The following is a 19,676-nucleotide window of genomic DNA, read 5'->3' on the forward strand; positions in this document are numbered from 1 at the left end:
TGTCATTCTTGTTTGGTGTGGGTTCACAGGCTTATTTGTAACAGTGTTAATGTTGTTTTATACGGCCACCCCTCAGTGTGACCTGTATGGCTGTTGACCAAGTATGCACTGCATTCACTTGTGTGTGTGAAAAGCCGTAGGTATTATGTGATCGGGCTGGCACGCACAGGCAGTGCCTTTAAGGTTTATTGGCGCTCTGTACTTCTCCCTACGTCCGTGTACCAACCTGCACAGCGGTGTTTTTAAAAAGGCAAACATTTTGTTTTTGAAACCGATACCGATCATTTCTGATTTTGCTGGAGCCTTTCTCACCTGCATTCGGGCCGAAGGCAGGGTACACCCTGGACAAGTCGCCACCTCATCACAGGACACATATACACAGTACATATAAACACATACAGTATATACATACACATATATACATATATACAGGGCACATATATACATATAAACACATATATACATACGCGTATACACATATATACATATATGCAAATATATATATATATATGTATATATATATATGTATATATACATACATATAAACACATACATACATACGCATATATACATATACACACACACATATATATGTATATATATATATTTATATCTATATATATATACATAAACACACATATACATATGCATATATACACATATATACATATACACGTATATATATATATATATATATTTATATATATGTATATATATATATAAATATATATATATATATATATATATATTTGTATATATACATATATGCAAACACATATATATATATATATATATATATATATATATATATATATATATATATTTGTATATATACATATATGCAAACACATATATACATATAAAAACATATATATATATATATTTATATATATATATATATATATATATATATATATATATATATATATATATATACATATAGACACACACACACATATATGTCCATCCATCCATTTTCTACCACTTATTCCCTTTCGGGGTCGCGGGGGGCGCTGGCGCCTATCTCAGCTACAATCGGGCGGAAGCCGGGGTACACCCTGGACAAGTCGCCACCTCATCACAGGACACATATACACAGTACATATAAACACATATATACATACACATATATACATATATACATATATACAGGGCACATATATACATATAAACACATATATACATACGCGTATACACATATATACATATATGCAAATATATATATATATATGTATATATATATATTTATATATACATACATATAAACACATACATACATACGCATATATACATATACACACACACCTATATATGTATATATATATATTTATATCTATATATATATACATAAACACACATATACATATGCATATATACACATATATACATATACACGTATTTATATATATGTATATATATATATATATATATATATATATATATATATATACATAAACACACATATACATATGCATATATACACATATATACATATACACGTATATATATATATTTATATATATGTATATATATATATATATATATATATATATATTTGTATATATACATATATGCAAACACATATATACATATAAAAACATATACATATATATAGATATATATATATAAATATATATATATATACATATACATATAGACACACACACACATATATGTATATATATATATATATATGTATATATATATATATATATATATATATATATATACATATATATATATATATATATATATATATATATATATGTGTGTATGTATATGTGTATGTATATGTATATGTATGTATGCATATATATGTGTATATGTATACTGTATATGTTCAGGGGATTTCATCTTCAGACCTTGAGACAATTTTCCCCAAAACTCGCACTATTTCTACTTGGACACCAAAACGGACGCCCTCAAAAAAAGTCTTATAAGTAAGTCAAAAAAATTTATATTTTGTTGTTTTCTTACTGTACCAAAAACGAACCGAACCGTGACCTCTAAACCCAGGTATGTACCGAACCAAAATTTTTGTGTACCGTTCCACCCTCATTAATTAGTATGTAAGCGTTCTTGCGTTCAAGAAACAGTTTCCTACTTTGCCAGAAATCTCTTTTAAATACCCCGACAAGCCTTTTTTTTTTTTTATCTTGCACACTCTGAAGAACAGAACTGAGACAAGACCCCCCGCAGGCATGGTACCCTCGAGATCCGTGAGAGAACCCTTCCACGGTTCAACCCCCCCACAAACCCGCCTTTGAATCATCACACCTGTGAATAATATATGGTCAACACGCCAGCGATGAGTTAATAAGTCATCATCCTGCATCGTGGCTGTCAGCGACCCCCGCCTTCCGGGCTGGTCCGCTGTCGAGGAATGTTAATTCAGACTAATACTCTGAGAAGTCAGGCAGAAAAGCAAAATATTTTCACCGGTGGCTCGGTGTGAAGCGTGCATTCCTGGCGCTCGCGGCGAAGGTATGTGATGCATGGCGGCGTCAAGCATGAGATGGAGTGTAAAAAGGGAAACATCCGACTAATGAGGCGAGCTGCGGCTGCTAAGTGATTTCCAGAGATGACTTTTCTTGCCGTCTGCCTCCGACTGATGCACTTGTCAGATAATTGACGCGCGGCTGAGAGACTTTTATTTTTAGGCCAGACTTTAGCCTGTTTAAAAAAAACACAAAACTCTGAGAGAGAACAGGTAACAAGGTTTAGATTGGACCAAATTATTTTTCAAAGGTCCCCTAATTCAGTGTTTTTCAAGCTTTTTCGGGCCAAAGCACATTTTGTGCGTTGTAGCAGTTCCTTGTCTTCCTTTGAGTGATATTTCCCCGTAACCACTTTGTTTTTATCCTTCTTCATGGGGACATTGTTGTGTTTTACTAAGGACTGAGGGGAGGTGACGGCAACAGACACCAGAGAATCCATTGTTGTGTTTTACTAAGGACTAAGGGGAGGTGACGGTATTAGACACCAGAGTTCCATTGTTTTGTTTTACTAAGGACTGAGGGGAGGTGACGGTAACAGACACCAGAGAATACATTGTTGTGTTTTACTAAGGACTGAGGGGAGGTGACGGTAACAGACACCAGAGAATCCATTGTTGTGTTTTACTAAGGACTGAGGGGAAGTGACGGTAACAGACACCAGAGAATACATTGTTGTGTTTTACTAAGGACTGAGGGGAGGTGACGGCAACAGACACCAGAGAATCCATTGTTGTGTTTTACTAAGGACTAAGGGGAGGTGACGGTATCAGACACCAGAGTTCCATTGTTTTGTTTTACTAAGGACTGAGGGGAGGTGACGGTAACAGACACCAGAGAATCCATTGTTGTGTTTTACTAAGGACTGAGGGGAGGTGACGGTAACTGACACCAGAGAATCCATTGTTGTGTTTTACTAAGGACTGAGGGGAAGTGACGGTAACAGACACCAGAGAATACATTGTTGTGTTTTACTAAGGACTGAGGGGAGGTGACGGTAACAGACACCAGAGAATCCATTGTTGTGTTTTACTAAGGACTGAGGGGAGGTGACGGTAACAGACACCAGAGAATCCATTGTTGTGTTTTACTAAGGACTGAGGGGAGGTGACGGTAACAGACACCAGAGAATCCATTGTTGTGTTTTACTAAGGACTGAGGGGAGGTGGCGGTCGAGAAACCAAAAGGGCAGTCCGGCAGGCAAGGGGAACAACAGGGGGATGACAGGAGGAAAACAGGAAGTGCTGCGGGAAGACAACAGGAACATCAGACACAACGGAAACACGGAAGTCACGGGGGAACAGCGAGTTTGGGGGATGGAAGCCGGACACAGGATGCTTAAAAAGGCACAGAAGACAATACTCCGGCACGGCATGGCAGGTTGTGCGGGCTTAAGAAGGCAGCTCGTTCATCCCAGGCAGGTATGCTGATTTCCGATTGATTGCAGCCGTGCGGAGGTGCAATTGTCACGCTTCTGCACCTGAGTCCTCATTTTCGCCCAGACCTAACTAAAGCCTTTTTTTTTTCAGATACATGCATCCTAGTTTGAGCTATTTTTCTGTTCTATTTTTGGCTCGCCCTAGTATTTGTGGCTGTTGTTGTTGTTATGATGTCATAATTCCTCAATATCTATTGTGCACCCCTAAAAAAAATACTAAACTTGGGACTATCAAGTCAAGGAAATGGACAGCAATGGGAAAAAATTCACGGAAGATTGGTGTCAGAGTTAGTTGGTGACGAACCCCAAGATGCAAAGATGGGGGCAGGCATGGAGTGAGAAAACTTGATTTAATTAAAAAAATTGAACTAGAACAAACAAAAGGGTACTGACACAAAGCGCGCACGAGGCGGATAACAAACTAAGGGAGCTAGCATGGGAGCTAGAAAATAAAAGGAGCTTAACATGGAAGTTAGCAAAAACAAAAAGGGTCTAAACAGAAGTCGTACTTGTAATATGAAAACAAACTGGAAGCAGGGAACAAAAAACAGTAAGCCTACAAACATCTAACAAATATAGCTTACCGCTACGCCGCAAAGACATGACACGGTACAACACGACAGGAGCGGTAATACATGACAAGAGTGACAAGAAGTGACATCGACAAGACAATAATCCAGCACTGACTGGAAGACAAAGCAGCTACAAATCAATCAATCAATCAATCAATGTTTACTTATATAGCCCTAAATCACTAGTGTCTCAAAGGGCTGCACAAACCACAACACAAACCACTACGACATCCTCGGTAGGCCCACATAAGGGCAAGGAAAACTCACACCCGTGGGACGTCGGCGACAACGATGACTATGAGAACCTTGGAGAGGAGGAAAGCAATGGATGTCGAGCGGGTCTAACATGATACTGTGAAAGTTCAATCCATAATGGATCCAACACAGTCGCGAGAGTCCAGTCCAAAGCGGATCCAACACAGCAGCGAGAGTCCCGTACACAGCGGAGCCAGCAGGAAAACATCCCAAGCGGAGGCGGATCAGCAGCGCAGAGATGTCCCCAGCCGATACACAGGCGAGCAGTACATGGCCACCGGATCGGACTGAAAAGAAACGGCAGATCAACTGGTCTAAAAAGGGAGTCTATTTAAAGGCTAGAGTATACAAATGAGTTTTAAGGTGAGACTTAAATGCTTCTACTGATAGTTAGTAATAGGAGCGGGCTGATTGACACCAGGTGTGGCCAGGTGCCAATCAGTCGCAGCTGAGGGGGAAACAAAGCACTTAGGGAGACAAACAGGAAGCTGAACCAAAATAAGAGTGCTGACAGGAACTAAGGACAGGAAATACTAAACACACAGAGGAAGAACTAAAACACAAACAAACTGTCAGTGGCAAGCCTGACAATTGGAAGTTGTTGGACGTGCAAAGCGGGGACCACCTCCATGTTTTTTGTCCACATAGAGGAAGTCCCACCAAAAAAACAACTTGTCAATAGTCCTCAGAGATGTGTGAACTCCAGCCACGGCATAATTGAACGTGACGTTCTCTAGCCGGTGAATCCCAAGCTCGCCCGTTTCCCGGAGGGAGCGGATGGCAAACATGCGTCCGTAGACTCTTAAGGAGTCCACTTCTTCAGAGGGACAAAGAGTCCAGTGTGCCTCGGTTTCCCCCCTCTGCGACTCAGCAACCATTTTCAGAGGAAACAAAACGAGGGGGGGGGAAAAAAGGAGCAAAAAAAAAAGAAAGAAAGAAGGAAGAATTCCCTGCTTCTGATTGACAGTGGGAGAGTTGCTCATGAAGAATGGAGGCCTCGCTGGCCTTTGGACCGCTTTTGAGGACTTGCTTTGTGGGATCCGACCCTGATTGGCCCCAGTCTGGAAGAGATGCTGATTGTGAGTTGATGAACACTTCTCTCTTTTAGGACTCTGTAACGGGACTTTTAGAGAGTATTAGAGCTCCACCAATATGTTTGTTTTTCACAACGATACCGATTATTAGTAGTCAAGGTAACAGATATTTGGAGCTGATATTCATTTGCAGTTAAGGCTATTTAAACATGAATAACATACACAGGTTAATAGTTGGTTAACATTATTTTATGCAAATGTGGTTAATTTACCACTAAACAACTTTTTTACATGCGTCTGATTGATTGATTGATTAATTGATTGAAAATTGTATTAGTGATTGCACAGTTCAGTACATATTCCGTACAATTGACCACTAAATGGTAACACCTGAACAAGTATTTCAACTTGTTTAAGTCGGGGTCCACGTTAATCAATTCATGGTCTAAGACACGGGTGTCAAACTTGTAGTAGATGTCATCAGTTCAAACACTGATGCCATCTATTAAACAGACAAGAAGCAAGGAATCATGCCAAGACAGAGTTCAATTTAGCTCATGAGGAGAACGTATGGAGCTGCACACTTAGTCACTACGCTCTAAAGTACGGCTCCCGCGTCCCACTATTTATTCAGGAGTTCCGCAGTCAACATCGCTGAGGCCGCCTCAAAAAGGAGTGGTCACATACATCATGCAAAGCAGGTCCAGTACGCACAATACGTGACGGAATGTGCTAGGGGGCCTTGTGATTTTGGAAAGGAAACCACAGGGATGCAAATTCATGCACTCCCTCGGTCTCGCCGAGCGTCGTTTGTTGGCTCTGCCGCGCTTCCTCGTTTCTGTTTGTAGAGATAAAAACCCCGGTGTAAAAATCGCTTACCGCACAGCCAGTTATTGTAGTGCCTGGCTGAGAGTCTTCATCCGCCACCCCGGGATTAAATCCGAGGAGACAGCACCTGGGAACTATGCATCGGCTCCATTGCTGTGGATCATGTTTCGATGATGTCTGAACAAAAGTAACTTAATAATCACGTAGTTGTCAACAATGGCGACTAAGAGCTCAATAGTGGATTGTATTTGTAAAAGCACTTTACATTGAGCAAATAACCTCAAAGTGCTACAGTGAATTAAAAAATAAAAAGATAATAAAAACAAAAAAACTAGAACAGCCTAATAGCTAGAGCTAGCATGCATTTATCGAAAAAAATATTTTTTTTTAAAAGAAGGGTTTTTAAGCCTTTTTTGAAAACATTCACAGTCTGTGGTGCCCTAAGGTGGTCAGGGAGAGCGTTCCACAGACTGGGAAGGCCATTATTCGTAGCTTTGTCGTCGGATGTTGGAAGAGGTTAGCCGTGTGGAGGATTTGTGGGTGGGCAGTTCTTTGAGGTACAGGGGGGCATTTCCATGGAACCACTGGTGGGTTAGTAAGGAGACTCTGTATACAATACTGAGTGGAACATGAAGCCAGTGAAGGGATTTGAGAACCGATGTGACGTAGTCGTATTTCTGCACTCTTATTAGGACTATTCTGTAAGTCCGACTAAAACATGTTAATAGATGTTTGAGCGCAATGTGTTATGTTCTATATTTTCAATGGAACACATATTATTTTGGTGTTGTTTACTTGAGTCATGTTGCAGTCTACACTTATCTCTGATGTGTGACTGCCATCATATTGCAGTCTATACCTGTCTCTTATGTGTGACTGCCATCTACTGGTCACACTTATGATTTTACCATGTATCAAATAAAATAGCTGAGGAATGCTCATCAAACACTTATTTGGAACATCCCACAGGTGTGCATGCTAATTGGGAACAGGTGGGTGCCATGATTGGGTATAAAAACACAGCTTCCCCTAAAATGCTCAGTCTTTCACAAGAAAGGATGGGGCGAGGTACACCTCTTTGTCCACGACTGCGTGAGCAAATAGTCAAACAGTTTGAGAACAACGTTTCTCAAAGTACAATTGCAAGAAATTTAGGGATTTCAACATCTACGCTCCATAATATCATCAAAAGGTTCAGATAACCTGGAGAAATCACTCCACGTAAGCGGCATGGCCGGAAACCAACATTGAATGACCGTGACCTTCCATCCCGCAAACGGCACTGTATCAAAAACCGACATCAATCTCTAAAGGATATCACCACATGGGCTCAGGAACACTTCAGAAAACCACTGTCACTAAATACAGTTTGTTGCTACATCTGTAAGTGCAAGTTAAAGCTCTACTATGCAAAGCAAAAGCCATTTATCAACAACATCCAGAAACGCCGCCGGCTTCTCTGGGCCCGGGATCATCTAAGATGGACTGATGCAAAGTGGAAAAGTGTTCTGTGGTCTGACGAGTCCACATTTCAAATTGTTTTTGGAAATATTCGACAACGTGTCAGCTGGACCAAAGGGGAAGTGAACCATCCAGACTGTTATCCACGCAAAGTTGAAAAGCCATCATCTGTGATGGTATGGGGGTGCATTAGTGCACAAGGCATGGGTAACTTACACATCTGTGAAGGCACCATTAATGCTGAAAGGTACATACAGCTTTTGGAACAACATATGCTGCCATCTAAGGGCTGTCTTTTTCATGGACGCCCCTGCTTATTTCAGCAAGACTATGCCAAGCCACATCCAGCACGTGTTACAACAGCGTGGCTTCGTAAAAAAAAAGAGTGTGGGTACTTCCCATGGAAAATGTCTGGCGCATTATGAAGCGTAAAATACGACAGCGGAGACCCCGGACTGTTGAACGACTGAAGCTCTACATAAAACAAGAATGGGAAAGAATTCCACTTTCAAAGCTTCAACAATTACTTTCCTCAGTTCCCAAACGTTTATTGAGTGTTGTCAAAAGAAAAAGTGATCGTGACCGTTGCTCACTGTCGTGCGGGTTCAATGGACCACCAAGGAAGGACATCTTGCTTGAGCAGGTTTGACTCTTGTTTGTTTTGCAATAAACCCCAGTGTAGGTCAGGTCACTTTTCAGCGGCTTCCTCCGCTGCTCGTTCGCTTTTCAGCCGCCGTCGTCGTCGTCGTCTGCTCTCTGTCGCTCTTGCTCTTCACGCACTGCTGCGTTCTGCCTCGTTCTCTCCTCCTTCATCCCTTTTATACGCTGAGAGGGGATACGTTAATTGTCTCCCGGTACCTGAGCCACGCACCTGATCTCGCTTGTAGGGTCGCTCCCAGCTTGCCCTGCCGCTCCGTCGGCTCCGCCTCTCCACACGATGTAACACAGTCGTGAACATGCCCTTTCCCAACTACTTTGGCACGTGTGGCAGCCATGAAAATCTAAGTTAATTATTATTTGCAAAAAAAAAAAAAAATTAAGTTTGAGTTTGAACATCAAATATCTTGTCTTTGTAGTGCATGGGTGTCAAACTCTGGCCCGCGGGCCAAATCTGGGGCCCACCGTGTAATTTAATGTGGCCCTTGAGGCAATATCAATTTAGCATTAGAGCTGGCCCGCCGGTGTTATACAGCGTCTGTAACACCGCATTCACCGCTAATACTCATACTTGCCAACCCTCCTAATTTTCCCGGTAGACTCCCGAAGTTCGGTGCCCCTCCCGAAAATCTCCCGGGGCAACCATTCTCCCCAATTTCTACCGATTTCCACCTGGACAACTATATTGGGGGCGTGCATTAAAGGCACTGCCTTTAGCGTCCGCTTTTCCTCCATACTAACAGCGTGTCACATAATATGTGTGGCTTTTACACACACGCACAAGTGAATGCAAGGCATACTTGGTCAACAGTCATACAGGTCACACTGAGAGGGGCCGTATAAACAACTTTAGCACTTTTAAAAATATGCGAACCCACACCAAACAAGAATGACAAACACATTTCGGGTGAACATCCGCACCGTAACACAACAGCACAAATACCCGGAACCCCTTGCGGCACTAACTCTTCCGGGAAACTTCCAGCAAAGTGACCAATAATTAACGTTTTATTCATGCTACTTCAAGGCTTGAATGTTTGGTTCATTCATTATTGTTATTTTATTTTCAAATTAAAAAAAATTGATATTTACCTCAGAAGATTGCAAATAGAAAAAAAGGCATACCATTTTTATTTAAATTTTATTTGATATTTTTTTAATTATTATTATTATTTGAAACTGGATTCTGCATGTCACTAAAGTTATATAAGCCTTGCTTGTTCAATATTTCATGCAAAACTAGTTTGGGTCCCTATTAAAAGGTTCATTTGTTCAACCTCGGCCCGCGGCTTTGTTCCGTTTTGAATTTTGACCCACTCGGTGGCATAGCTCGGTTGGTAGAGTGGCCGTGCCAGCAACTTGAGGGTTGCAGGTTCGATTCCCACTTGTGCCATCCTAGTCACTGCCGTTGTGTCCTTGGGCAAGACACTTTACCCACCTGCTCCCAGTGCCACCCACACTGGTTTAAATGTAACTTCGATATTGGGTGTCACTATGTAAAGCGCTTTGAGTCACTAGAGAAAAGCGCTATATAAATATAATTCACTTCACTTCACTGTATTTGAATTTGACACCCCTGTTGCAGTGCATTCAACTGAATATGGGTTGAAAAGGATTTGCAAATCCATCCATCCATCTTCTTCCGCTTAGGTCTGTTTCCATACGGCACATTTTTAGAATCAGAATCAGAAATACAATATATTGCCAAAAGTACTTGGCCAGCCATCCAAATGATGAGAACCAGGTGTCCTAATCACTTGGCCCGGTGTATCAAATCAAGCACTCAGGCATGGAGACTGTTTCTACAAACATTTGTGAAAGAATGGGCCGTGGAACTGTTATAGGATGCCACCTGTGCAACAAATCCCGTCGTGAAATTCCCATCCATCCATCCATCATCTTCCGCTTATCCGAGGTCGGGTCGCGGGGGCAGCAGCCTAAGCAGGGAAACCCAGACTTCCCCTCTCCCCAGTCACTTCGTCTAGCTCTTCCCGGGGGATCCCGAGGCGTTCCCAGGCCAGCCGGGAGACATAGTCTTCCCAACATGTCCTGGGTCTTCCCCGTGGCCTCCTACCGGTTGGACGTGCCCTAAACACTTCCCTCGGGAGGCGTTCGGGTGGCATCCTGACCAGAGCTTCTCACCCTATCTCTAAGGGAGAGAAGGAAACTCATTTCGGCCGCTTGTACCCGTGATCTCATCCTTTCGGTCATGACCCAAAGCTCATGACCATAGGTGAGGATGGGAACGTAGATCGACCAGTAAATTGAGAGCTTCGCCTTCCGGCTCAGCTCCTTCTTCACCACAACGGATCGGTACAACGTCCGCATTACTGAAGACGCCGCACCGATCCGCCTGTCGATCTCACGATCCACTCTTCCCTCACTCGTGAACAAGACTCCTAGGTACTTGAACTCCTCCACTTTGGGATTTGCAAATCATTGTATTCTATTTTTATTGACATCAAACACTGTTTCCCAACTCATATGGAAACGGGGTTTGTAGAAGGGATCCGTTGTGGCGTTGAATAATAGCGCCAAAATATGGTGGGTTAGCAGAGGTGGGTAGTAACGCGCTACATCTACTTGAGTAACTTTTGGGATGAATTGTACTTCTAAGAGTAGTTTTTATGCAACATACTTTTACTTTTACTTGAGTATATTTATAAAGAAGAAACGCTACTTTTACTCCGCTCCATTTATCTACAATCAGCTAGTTATTCGCTGCTTTTTTTTTTTTTTTATCGATCTGTTAATGCACGTTTTGTTTGTTTTGATTTTGTCAGACACGCTTTCAAAGTAGGAACTACGCATGCCTGCGTTTCACCAATCAAATGACGTTGGACCAATCAAACAAAACCAGGCGGTCACGTGACCGTCACACGTCGAAGCCGACCTAAAAAAAGTTGAAAAACTTATGGGGGTGTTACCATTTAGTGGTCAATTGTACGGAATATGTACTGTACTGTGCAATCTACTAATAAAAGTTTCAATCAATCAATCAAAAGTGTAAAGGAAAAAAAGACACTTTTTATTTCAATCGTACTTCCCGTCAAAAGCCTAAAGACTGATCGCACAGTTCCTGTCTTCACAATAAAAGCGCCGCTCCATCGCGCCTGCGCTAACAAAATAAGAGTCTCCGAAAGTCAGCGCAAACAAGCGAGCAAGCTACGGAGTTTGCCGCCAATTTATTTCTTGTAAAGTGTATAAAAACCAATATGGAAGCTGGACAAATAAGATGCCAAAAACCAATGAGTTTCATATCAAGTGAATTATATTTATATAGCGCTTTTCTCTAATGACTCAAAGCGCTTTACATAGTGACACCCAATATCTAAGTTACATTTAAACCAGTGGGGGTGGCACTGGAAGCAGGTGGGTAAAGTGTCTTGCCCAAGGACACAACGGCAGTGACTAGGATGGCGGAAGCGGGAATCGAACCTGCAACCCTCAAATTGCTGACACGGCCACTCTACCAACTGAGCTATACCGCTACATGGTATTAGACAGAAAAGAGGAACTTTTTTTCTCCTCCATTTGAAAACGTGGACATTATCAGCACTATACTGTCTGATTCCAATCAATGCAAGTCATCAGAATCAGGTAATACACCAACTTATATTCTTGTCTTCATGAAAGATAGGAATCTATATGTTAAACATGCATGTATATTCATTCAAACACCTTTAACATTTCAACAAAAACGGCAAAATAAAAAACTATAAATTATATACTGCATATATATATATATATATATATATATATATATATATATATATATATATATATAATATGTGTGTGTATGTATATATGAGGTAGATCACCTCGACTTGGTCATTTACTAAGTAATTGATTAACGTTGAAAAACTTATTGGGGTGTTACCATTTAGTGGTCAATTGTACGGAATATGTACTGTACTGTGCAATCTAATAATAAAAGTTTTAATCAATCAATAAATGCCTACTGAGCCTGTGGTGCTGTTAAGTTATTGTGGCTCAATTTGCCTTAATTTTTTTATTTGAATGTATTATTATTTAATATATATTATTGTTTTAGTTGCTTAAGAGATATTCCTGGCTATGAATTTGTTCATTGCTATTTTTATGTTTTTGTGCATTATTAAACAAACAGGTTACTCATCAGTTACTCAGTACTTGAGTAGTTTTTTCACAACATACTTTTTACTTTTACTCAAGTAAATATTTGGGTGACAACTCCTTACTTTTACTTGAGTAATAAATCTCTAAAGTAAAAGTACTCTTACTTGAGTACAATTTCTGGCTTCTCCACCCACCTCTGTGTGTTAGTCAAAAATGAACTAGCTCTTTGACCGATGCTCACTTTTCTGTGTGCCACACTTCAGCTGTGGGGGAGTTTCCTTACACAAACAAATGAAAGTGGGAAGGTCTCCATTACTTTGGCGGGAGCGAACTCATCAAGTCCAACAAACGGAGGATTTGTGAGCATAAATCTCCTTTGTTAGCGTCCGACTTGCCTCATTTTATTTGGGTCGGCCGACACGTTGAATACAAAGCCGACTAATCACTTCCTCCCCCGAGCCGCCCGGCAACAATACGCCAGTACTCTCCATTAAGTACCCGCAGCTTCAGCGGGAGCATTTATTACCCTTTTTAATGATCAACTAGCGGGGATGTGTCGGCGAATGCGAATTTCCCTGTAAACAAGATCTCGCTCCCCTTCCCTTGGGCAAGGCGGGCTATAATTAAACCCAAGGAAACGTTTGTACTCAATCTGTGGAGTAAATGGAGTTCATCTGCAGCAGTTTGTATTCCTCTCCGGAATGTTTTATTGGCAAGGTCCAACAGGTAAATCGCGGCCGTGTTGCTGAGGCTTCCCTCGACCCCAAAACCAGGACTATTTATAAAACCAGTTGTCACGCCTATGGATCATGTGTTATGTCTTGAGTAAGGATCGGATCCCAAGATGCAGAGACCAGAGGCGGAGTTGAATCACAAAAGAAGATTGTCTTTAATAAGTTCAAAAGGATAACTCAAGGCGATGGGGCAAAAGCGCACACCATGGAAGGGGACTAAACTGAAGGAGGACTCTCGATGGTCGGCAACAGGTTCGACAAAAACTTCTCTCGCTTACTGGGGGATGTTGGATTTGGTTCGTCTTTTTATTCCCTAGTCAGATTTTAGAACAGCTAAAGTGTAGCCCTTTACATAGACCTTGAATTTGGAATGTGTGAATGAAGACATAACAATCTGTTATCTCAACTGTCCAAGGTAGGGAGGAGAAGAAGAGGGGCGGGTGAGAGTGAGTGAGGAGGGAGAAACTGCCATTTTAGGATTAGATCGATTCGGACCGAGCTTTGAAATGTTGAAATCTCGATTGATCTCCCAAGGCGCTTTGGTAATAAAATAGAAAAATGAGCAACCTCTGTCTCTGATTGATTTAAAACCAGCTTATGTGTCATCAAAGAACCTGGGGGCGTTGACCGAAGGAAGAACGGGTCCAACAGGAACTAGGGAACAAAAACACCAGAAGTAAGGAATGGTGATAAGAAAGGAGAAGGAAGGTACCGAGTTGGTTGGATGCGAGTTGAGCATGGAAAGCACAGGAATCATGAACCGGCGAGGAGCAGCCGACTGGGGTGGACTTAAATAGAGCCGAGCAGTGAGTAGTCGCAGGTGTGCCTAGTTGGAACTAACGGATGGAGGAAAAATAACACAAAAGCAATACGGAGAAGACAGGAAAACGATACACAACATCATGTTTTGTTTCGGTCATGTTCGGTTTTGTTGTTTCGGACACTCAGTTCCTGTTTTGCACTGCCTGGTTTGTTTTCGTTAGCATGCCAACTCATTAATTTTCACCTTGTCTTCATGTCCCGCCCCTGTTTTCTTGTCTCAAACCTGCTTGCACTTATCATGTTCATTATTTAAGCCACAGTTGCCAGGTAGTCAGTCTGGCAACATCATCTCCTTCACGCCTTCGATCACCTGCTACGCACCTTGATATCCATGCTGCTTTTCTTATACCCTTTTCTTGTTATTTATGCCACAGTGCAAGTTTTTGTTTCATGTTTATAGTTATAGCCTCTGTGCTAGTCTTTTGTTTAATAGCCCAGTTTTTGTACATCCGCCCTCGTGCGCGCTTTTTGTTTATTCCTTTCGAGTGTTAAAATAAAAAGATGTTTTTACCTCCACTCCATTCGCTTCGCACCTCGGGAAAACAACCCAAGACCAAGTCGAAGTTTGACACCAGTGAAGTTGGCAAAGTGGGGACCCTCGCCCCGTCCTTGTTTGTGAATGTCTGAGCATTTCATGGAAGCTGCTTTTATACCCAACCATGGCACCTACCTTTTCCCAATTACCCTGTTCACCCGTGGGATGTTCCTAATAAGCGTTTGATGAGCATTCCTCAGCTTTCTCAGTCTTTTTTGCCACTTGTGCCAGCTTTTTTGGAAACATGTCGCAGGCAAAGGTGGGTAGTAACGCGCTACATTTACTCTGTTACATCTACTTGAGTTTTTAAGCCTTTTTTAAAAGCATTCACAGTCTGCTGTACCCTAAGGTGGTCAGGGAGAGCGTTCCACAGACTGGGAAAGCCATTATTCGTAGCTTTGTCCTCGGATGTTGGAGGAGGTTAGCCGTGTGGAGGATTTGGGGGTGAGCAGTTCTTTGAGGTAGAGGGGGGGGGGCATTTCCATGGCGGCACTGGTGGGTTAGTAGGGAGACTCTGTATTCAATCCTGAGTAGAACAGGAAGCCAGTGAATGGATTTGAGAACCGGTGTGACGTGGTCTCATTTCCGCACTCTCATCAAGACCCCAGCAGCACTATTCTGTCAGCAGAGGTGGGTAGTAACGCGCTACATTTACTCCGTTACATCTACTTGAGTTTTTAAGCCTTTTTTTAAAAGCATTCACAGTCTGTTGTACCCTAAGGTGGTCAGGGAGAGCGTTCCACGGACTGGGAAAGCCATTATTCGTAGCTTTGTCCTCGAATGTTGGAGGAGGTTAGCCGTGTGGAGGATTTGGGGGTGAGCAGTTCTTTGAGGTAGAGGGGGAAGAGGTGGGTAGTAACGCGCTACATTTACTTGAGTAACTTTTGGGGTAAATTGTACTTCAAAGAGTAGTTTTATGCAACATACTTTTTACTTTTAGTTTAGTATATTTATAGAGAAGAAATGCCACTTTTACTCCGCTCCATTTATCTACATTCAGCTCGCTACTCGCTACTGATTCTTATCGATCCGTTAATGCACGCTTTGTTTGTTTTGGTTTGTCAGACAGACCTTCAAAGTAGGATCTATCACATGCCTGCGTTTCACCAATCAAATACAGTCACTGGTGATGTTTGACTCTGTTTCACCAATCAAACAGAGCCAGGCGGTCACATGATTAACTGCACATTTAAAAACATCTTTTTTTATAAACCTTTATTTATAAATTTCAACATTTAAAAACAGTTGAAAATAATAATCAAAGTAAGTATAAAAACAGTACAAAACAGTATAAAAACCGTACAAAACCATGCCAGGGGTTGTAAATTCAAAGTAACTAAAATAGAATGCAATATGTATATATATATATATATATATATATATATATATACTGCTCAATACCGTGTTAGAGCGCAATATGTATGTGTGGGAAAAATCACAAGATTACTTCATCTCGACAGAACTGTTTCATGAGGGGTTCCCTCAATCATCAGGAGATTTTAATGAAAGCATTAACATACAATGGTTTGTATAGGGCACAGAGTGGGTGGGTACAGGCAGGCGTAGGGGCGTGGTGATTGGCTCATGTGTTACCTAGGAGGTGTTTCCATCTGTGACGGCATGTTGATATGATTTCACTGCGCTTGTTGAGGGATGACAGGTCTGGATGATATATAATAAACAGTTTCTCTTTTAAGCATAGGTTGCATCTTTTATTACCACTGTTGTAAGGTGTGCTGGATGCAACAATTTGCCATGTTATTAAATATTCAACATTGTTGTCTTTGAGGTTCCAAATGTGCTTGCTGAGTTCTGTAGAATCCGCAAGGTCTGGTTTCTAAAGGAGGCCCTGTGATTATTCCATCTGGCTTCAAACGCTCCTTCGGTTAATCCTTTGTACGTGTCGGATGTGCTAATGTACTTGCGTGTTACCTTTGCTTGGTAAACGACTGATGTTTGTAAGCACCCCCCGTTGAGAGGGCAATCAAGTTTCTTGCGGCAGTTGCATTCCTTATTGGTTTCAGAGTCGTTTAGTCTGGGGGTGGGCAGTCCTTTTGCAATTGCTTTGTTGTGGTTTGAAATGATTTGTTGTATGTTATTCATACAGCTGTAGCTCAATTTAATGTTGTTCTTGTTGAATATTTTTCTTAGGGTGTTGCCTTTGGGGAAGTGTTTGTCGATCAGAGTGAGGAACTTGTGGCCGATATTGGTTGAGACGTTTTTCCTGAATGGGGGGGTTGTACCAGATGATGTTGTTTCGTTTTCTGCTCTTTTTTGGTTGGTTTCCTGGCGTGGGTCCATAGGTGAGGGTGAAGTTGTATCCGCTTTCATCAAGTGCTTTCTGGTACGGGGGGGTTGCTTGGTCGAATTCAGCTTTGCTAGATGACAGCCTCGGTAGCCTTTTATTAATCCCGGTAGGTATTCTTTTCGTGGCTATCGCATGTTTGAGACCCCTGAAGTAAATTCTGAATGTCATTAAAACAGTTAGCGCCATCTTTTGACACTTCTCCCACTCGCGTCCTTGCACGCTACACCGCTACATCAAAGATGACGGGGAGAAAACGCTGTCGAAGGTGAGCCACGTAAATAAGACCGCCCACAAAATGGCGTAACCTCAACCCTCAACGCTTGAAGTATTTTCGAAGCATTACGGCTACCATAGTCAGACATACCGGGCTTCAACATACGGTAATATTATGGTGTGTGTATAAGGACTGTCATTTCGAACAAAGAACCACCAGCACATGTACTGTAAGGTAGACCACAAGGAAGACTTTAAAGGTCTTCTATGACTGGGAATGTCTTCTGTTAGCGGCCATTAGGAAGCATTAACTTGGACCGCTCACCTTATCATGTCTTTCTCGCTGGTGAGCTGCAGGTGACCACCACCATGGGCAGCATGAAGAGTGGCCTGCACCAGCACCTGGCCAGGCTGGACGAGATCTTCGCCACGCGCGGCGACTACGTGCAGACCCTGCAGTTCATGCAGCAGATGGCCGACAACGTCATCAAGCAGCTGGTGGGTCTGCCCGACTGGGCGGAGGCCGACGTGGACCTGGCGTCCGTCGCCAACCTCACGGCGAGCGTGGAGTACTACAGGTGAGGAACACGAGGTGTCAGGGAAGGTGTTCTTGTTTGGAGAATGGAAAGGCACGAGCGAGAACAATGGGCAAATGCACACACACACACCCCACCCCCACGCCTTCGCCACAGCTTCATTCCCCTTAGCAGCAGCCGGCCTCCGTAGCCCCCACACCCCCCCTTTTGTTGCAAGTTTTGTTGATTCTACGTAACTTGTTTATGTGCGCTACGGCTATGGGTGGTTTCCTTGGCCTCAATCTGGAACCCCTACCTGGAGTCCAGCCATTGACTGAATATTTTTTTTTTTCTCAAAGTGCACAAGAGCGCCTCTGGAGGCTCACGCGGAGTACTGCTGTTCATTAGCATTAAAGCTACAGAGACACAAAATTGCAGCGTTAAAGTTAGATTTTGCCAGCTTGATTCCCCTTAGGGATGATGGACGGCTGACTAGCGCTTATACAGCAGCGGCCAGCCCTCCGTAGCCCCGCCCCCCCCCCGCTCTTCTGTTGCAAGTTTTGTTGATTCTATGTAACTTGTTTATGTGTGCTACGGCTATGAGGTGGTTTCCTTGGCCTCAGTCCGGAACCTCTCCCTGGAGTCCAGCCTTTGACTGAATATTCTTTTACTCAAAGTGCACAACAGCGCCTCTGGGGGCTCATGTGGAGAACTGCCTCTCATCAGCATTAAAGCTACAGACACACAAAATTGCAGCGTTAAAGTTGGATTTTGCCAACTTGATTCCCGTTAGGGATGATGGACGGCTGACTAGCGCTTATACAGCAGCAGCCAGTCCTCCGTAGCCCCCACTCCCCCCCTCCTCTGTTGCAAGTTTTGTTGATTCTACGTAACTTGTTTATGTGCGCTATGGCTATGAGGTTGTTTCCTTGGCCTAAGTCTGGAACCCCTCCCTGGAGTCCAGCCTTTGACTGAATTTCTTTTTTTACTCAAAGTGCACAACAACGCCTTTGGAGGCTCTCACGGAGCACTGCCGCTAATTAGCATTAAAGCTACAGACACACAAAATTGCAGCGTTAAAGTTGGATTTTGCCAACTTGATTCCCCTTAGGGACGATGGACGGCTGACTAGCGCTCATACAGCAGCGGTCGGCCCTCCGTAGCCCCCCCCCCTTCTGTTGCAAGTTTTGTTGATTCTATGTGACTTGTTTATGTACGCAATGGCTATGAGGTTGTGAATATATCTAGAAAAGGTGGTCCTCAGGAGGTAAGCACTTTTCAGAGGTCTCAAGAAGGCCAAAAATACAAGATTGTGTGTGTGTTGATCTACAACTCGACTCCTCATTCACGTGCTCAAATAGCTTCGCAGCGGACCGACTGGACCGGGCAAAAAGGTTATTTGAGGAAGTTAATTTGCTCATTATCTCTGCCTCAACTCAACCTAATGAGCAACTGGCGTGTTTATGATTTCATCGAGCACATTTGACGCCGACAAAAGACGAGGCCGGGGTCAGCAGGACTAGGATTGGACTCCAACTGCATGTCCGTGTAGTGGGAATCGGTTGATGAGGACGGAACTGAAGAGGAATTAGAGCACAATAGATGGTGTGAAAGGGATTTTGATGTCCACCCCCCGGCCCCTCGCTCGTATGACCATCGATCACGGACCATCTGGGATCGCATTTAATATGCAAAATAGTGTTTCCATTGT

At 42.6% G+C, this 19,676-nt stretch overlaps 1 protein-coding gene across 5 annotated transcripts in view; it reads left to right on the forward strand.

Annotated features, from left to right (window-relative positions):
• Positions 1-19,676, forward strand: part of ttyh2 (tweety family member 2) — a 132,258-nt gene that overhangs the window by 62,268 nt on the left and 50,314 nt on the right. For 3 of the 5 annotated variants that reach the window (XM_061907689.1, XM_061907686.1, XM_061907690.1), the window contains exon 4: positions 17,802-18,028. In XM_061907689.1, the coding sequence (XP_061763673.1) occupies positions 17,802-18,028 (227 nt within the window). The remainder of the gene's footprint in view (positions 1-17,801; positions 18,029-19,676) is intronic. The other 2 variants (XM_061907687.1, XM_061907691.1) reach the window with 1 other exon arrangement.

The sequence above is a fragment of the Nerophis ophidion genome, linkage group LG08 (assembly GCF_033978795.1).
Source record: "Nerophis ophidion isolate RoL-2023_Sa linkage group LG08, RoL_Noph_v1.0, whole genome shotgun sequence".
Taxonomy (NCBI): Eukaryota; Metazoa; Chordata; class Actinopteri; order Syngnathiformes; family Syngnathidae; genus Nerophis; species Nerophis ophidion.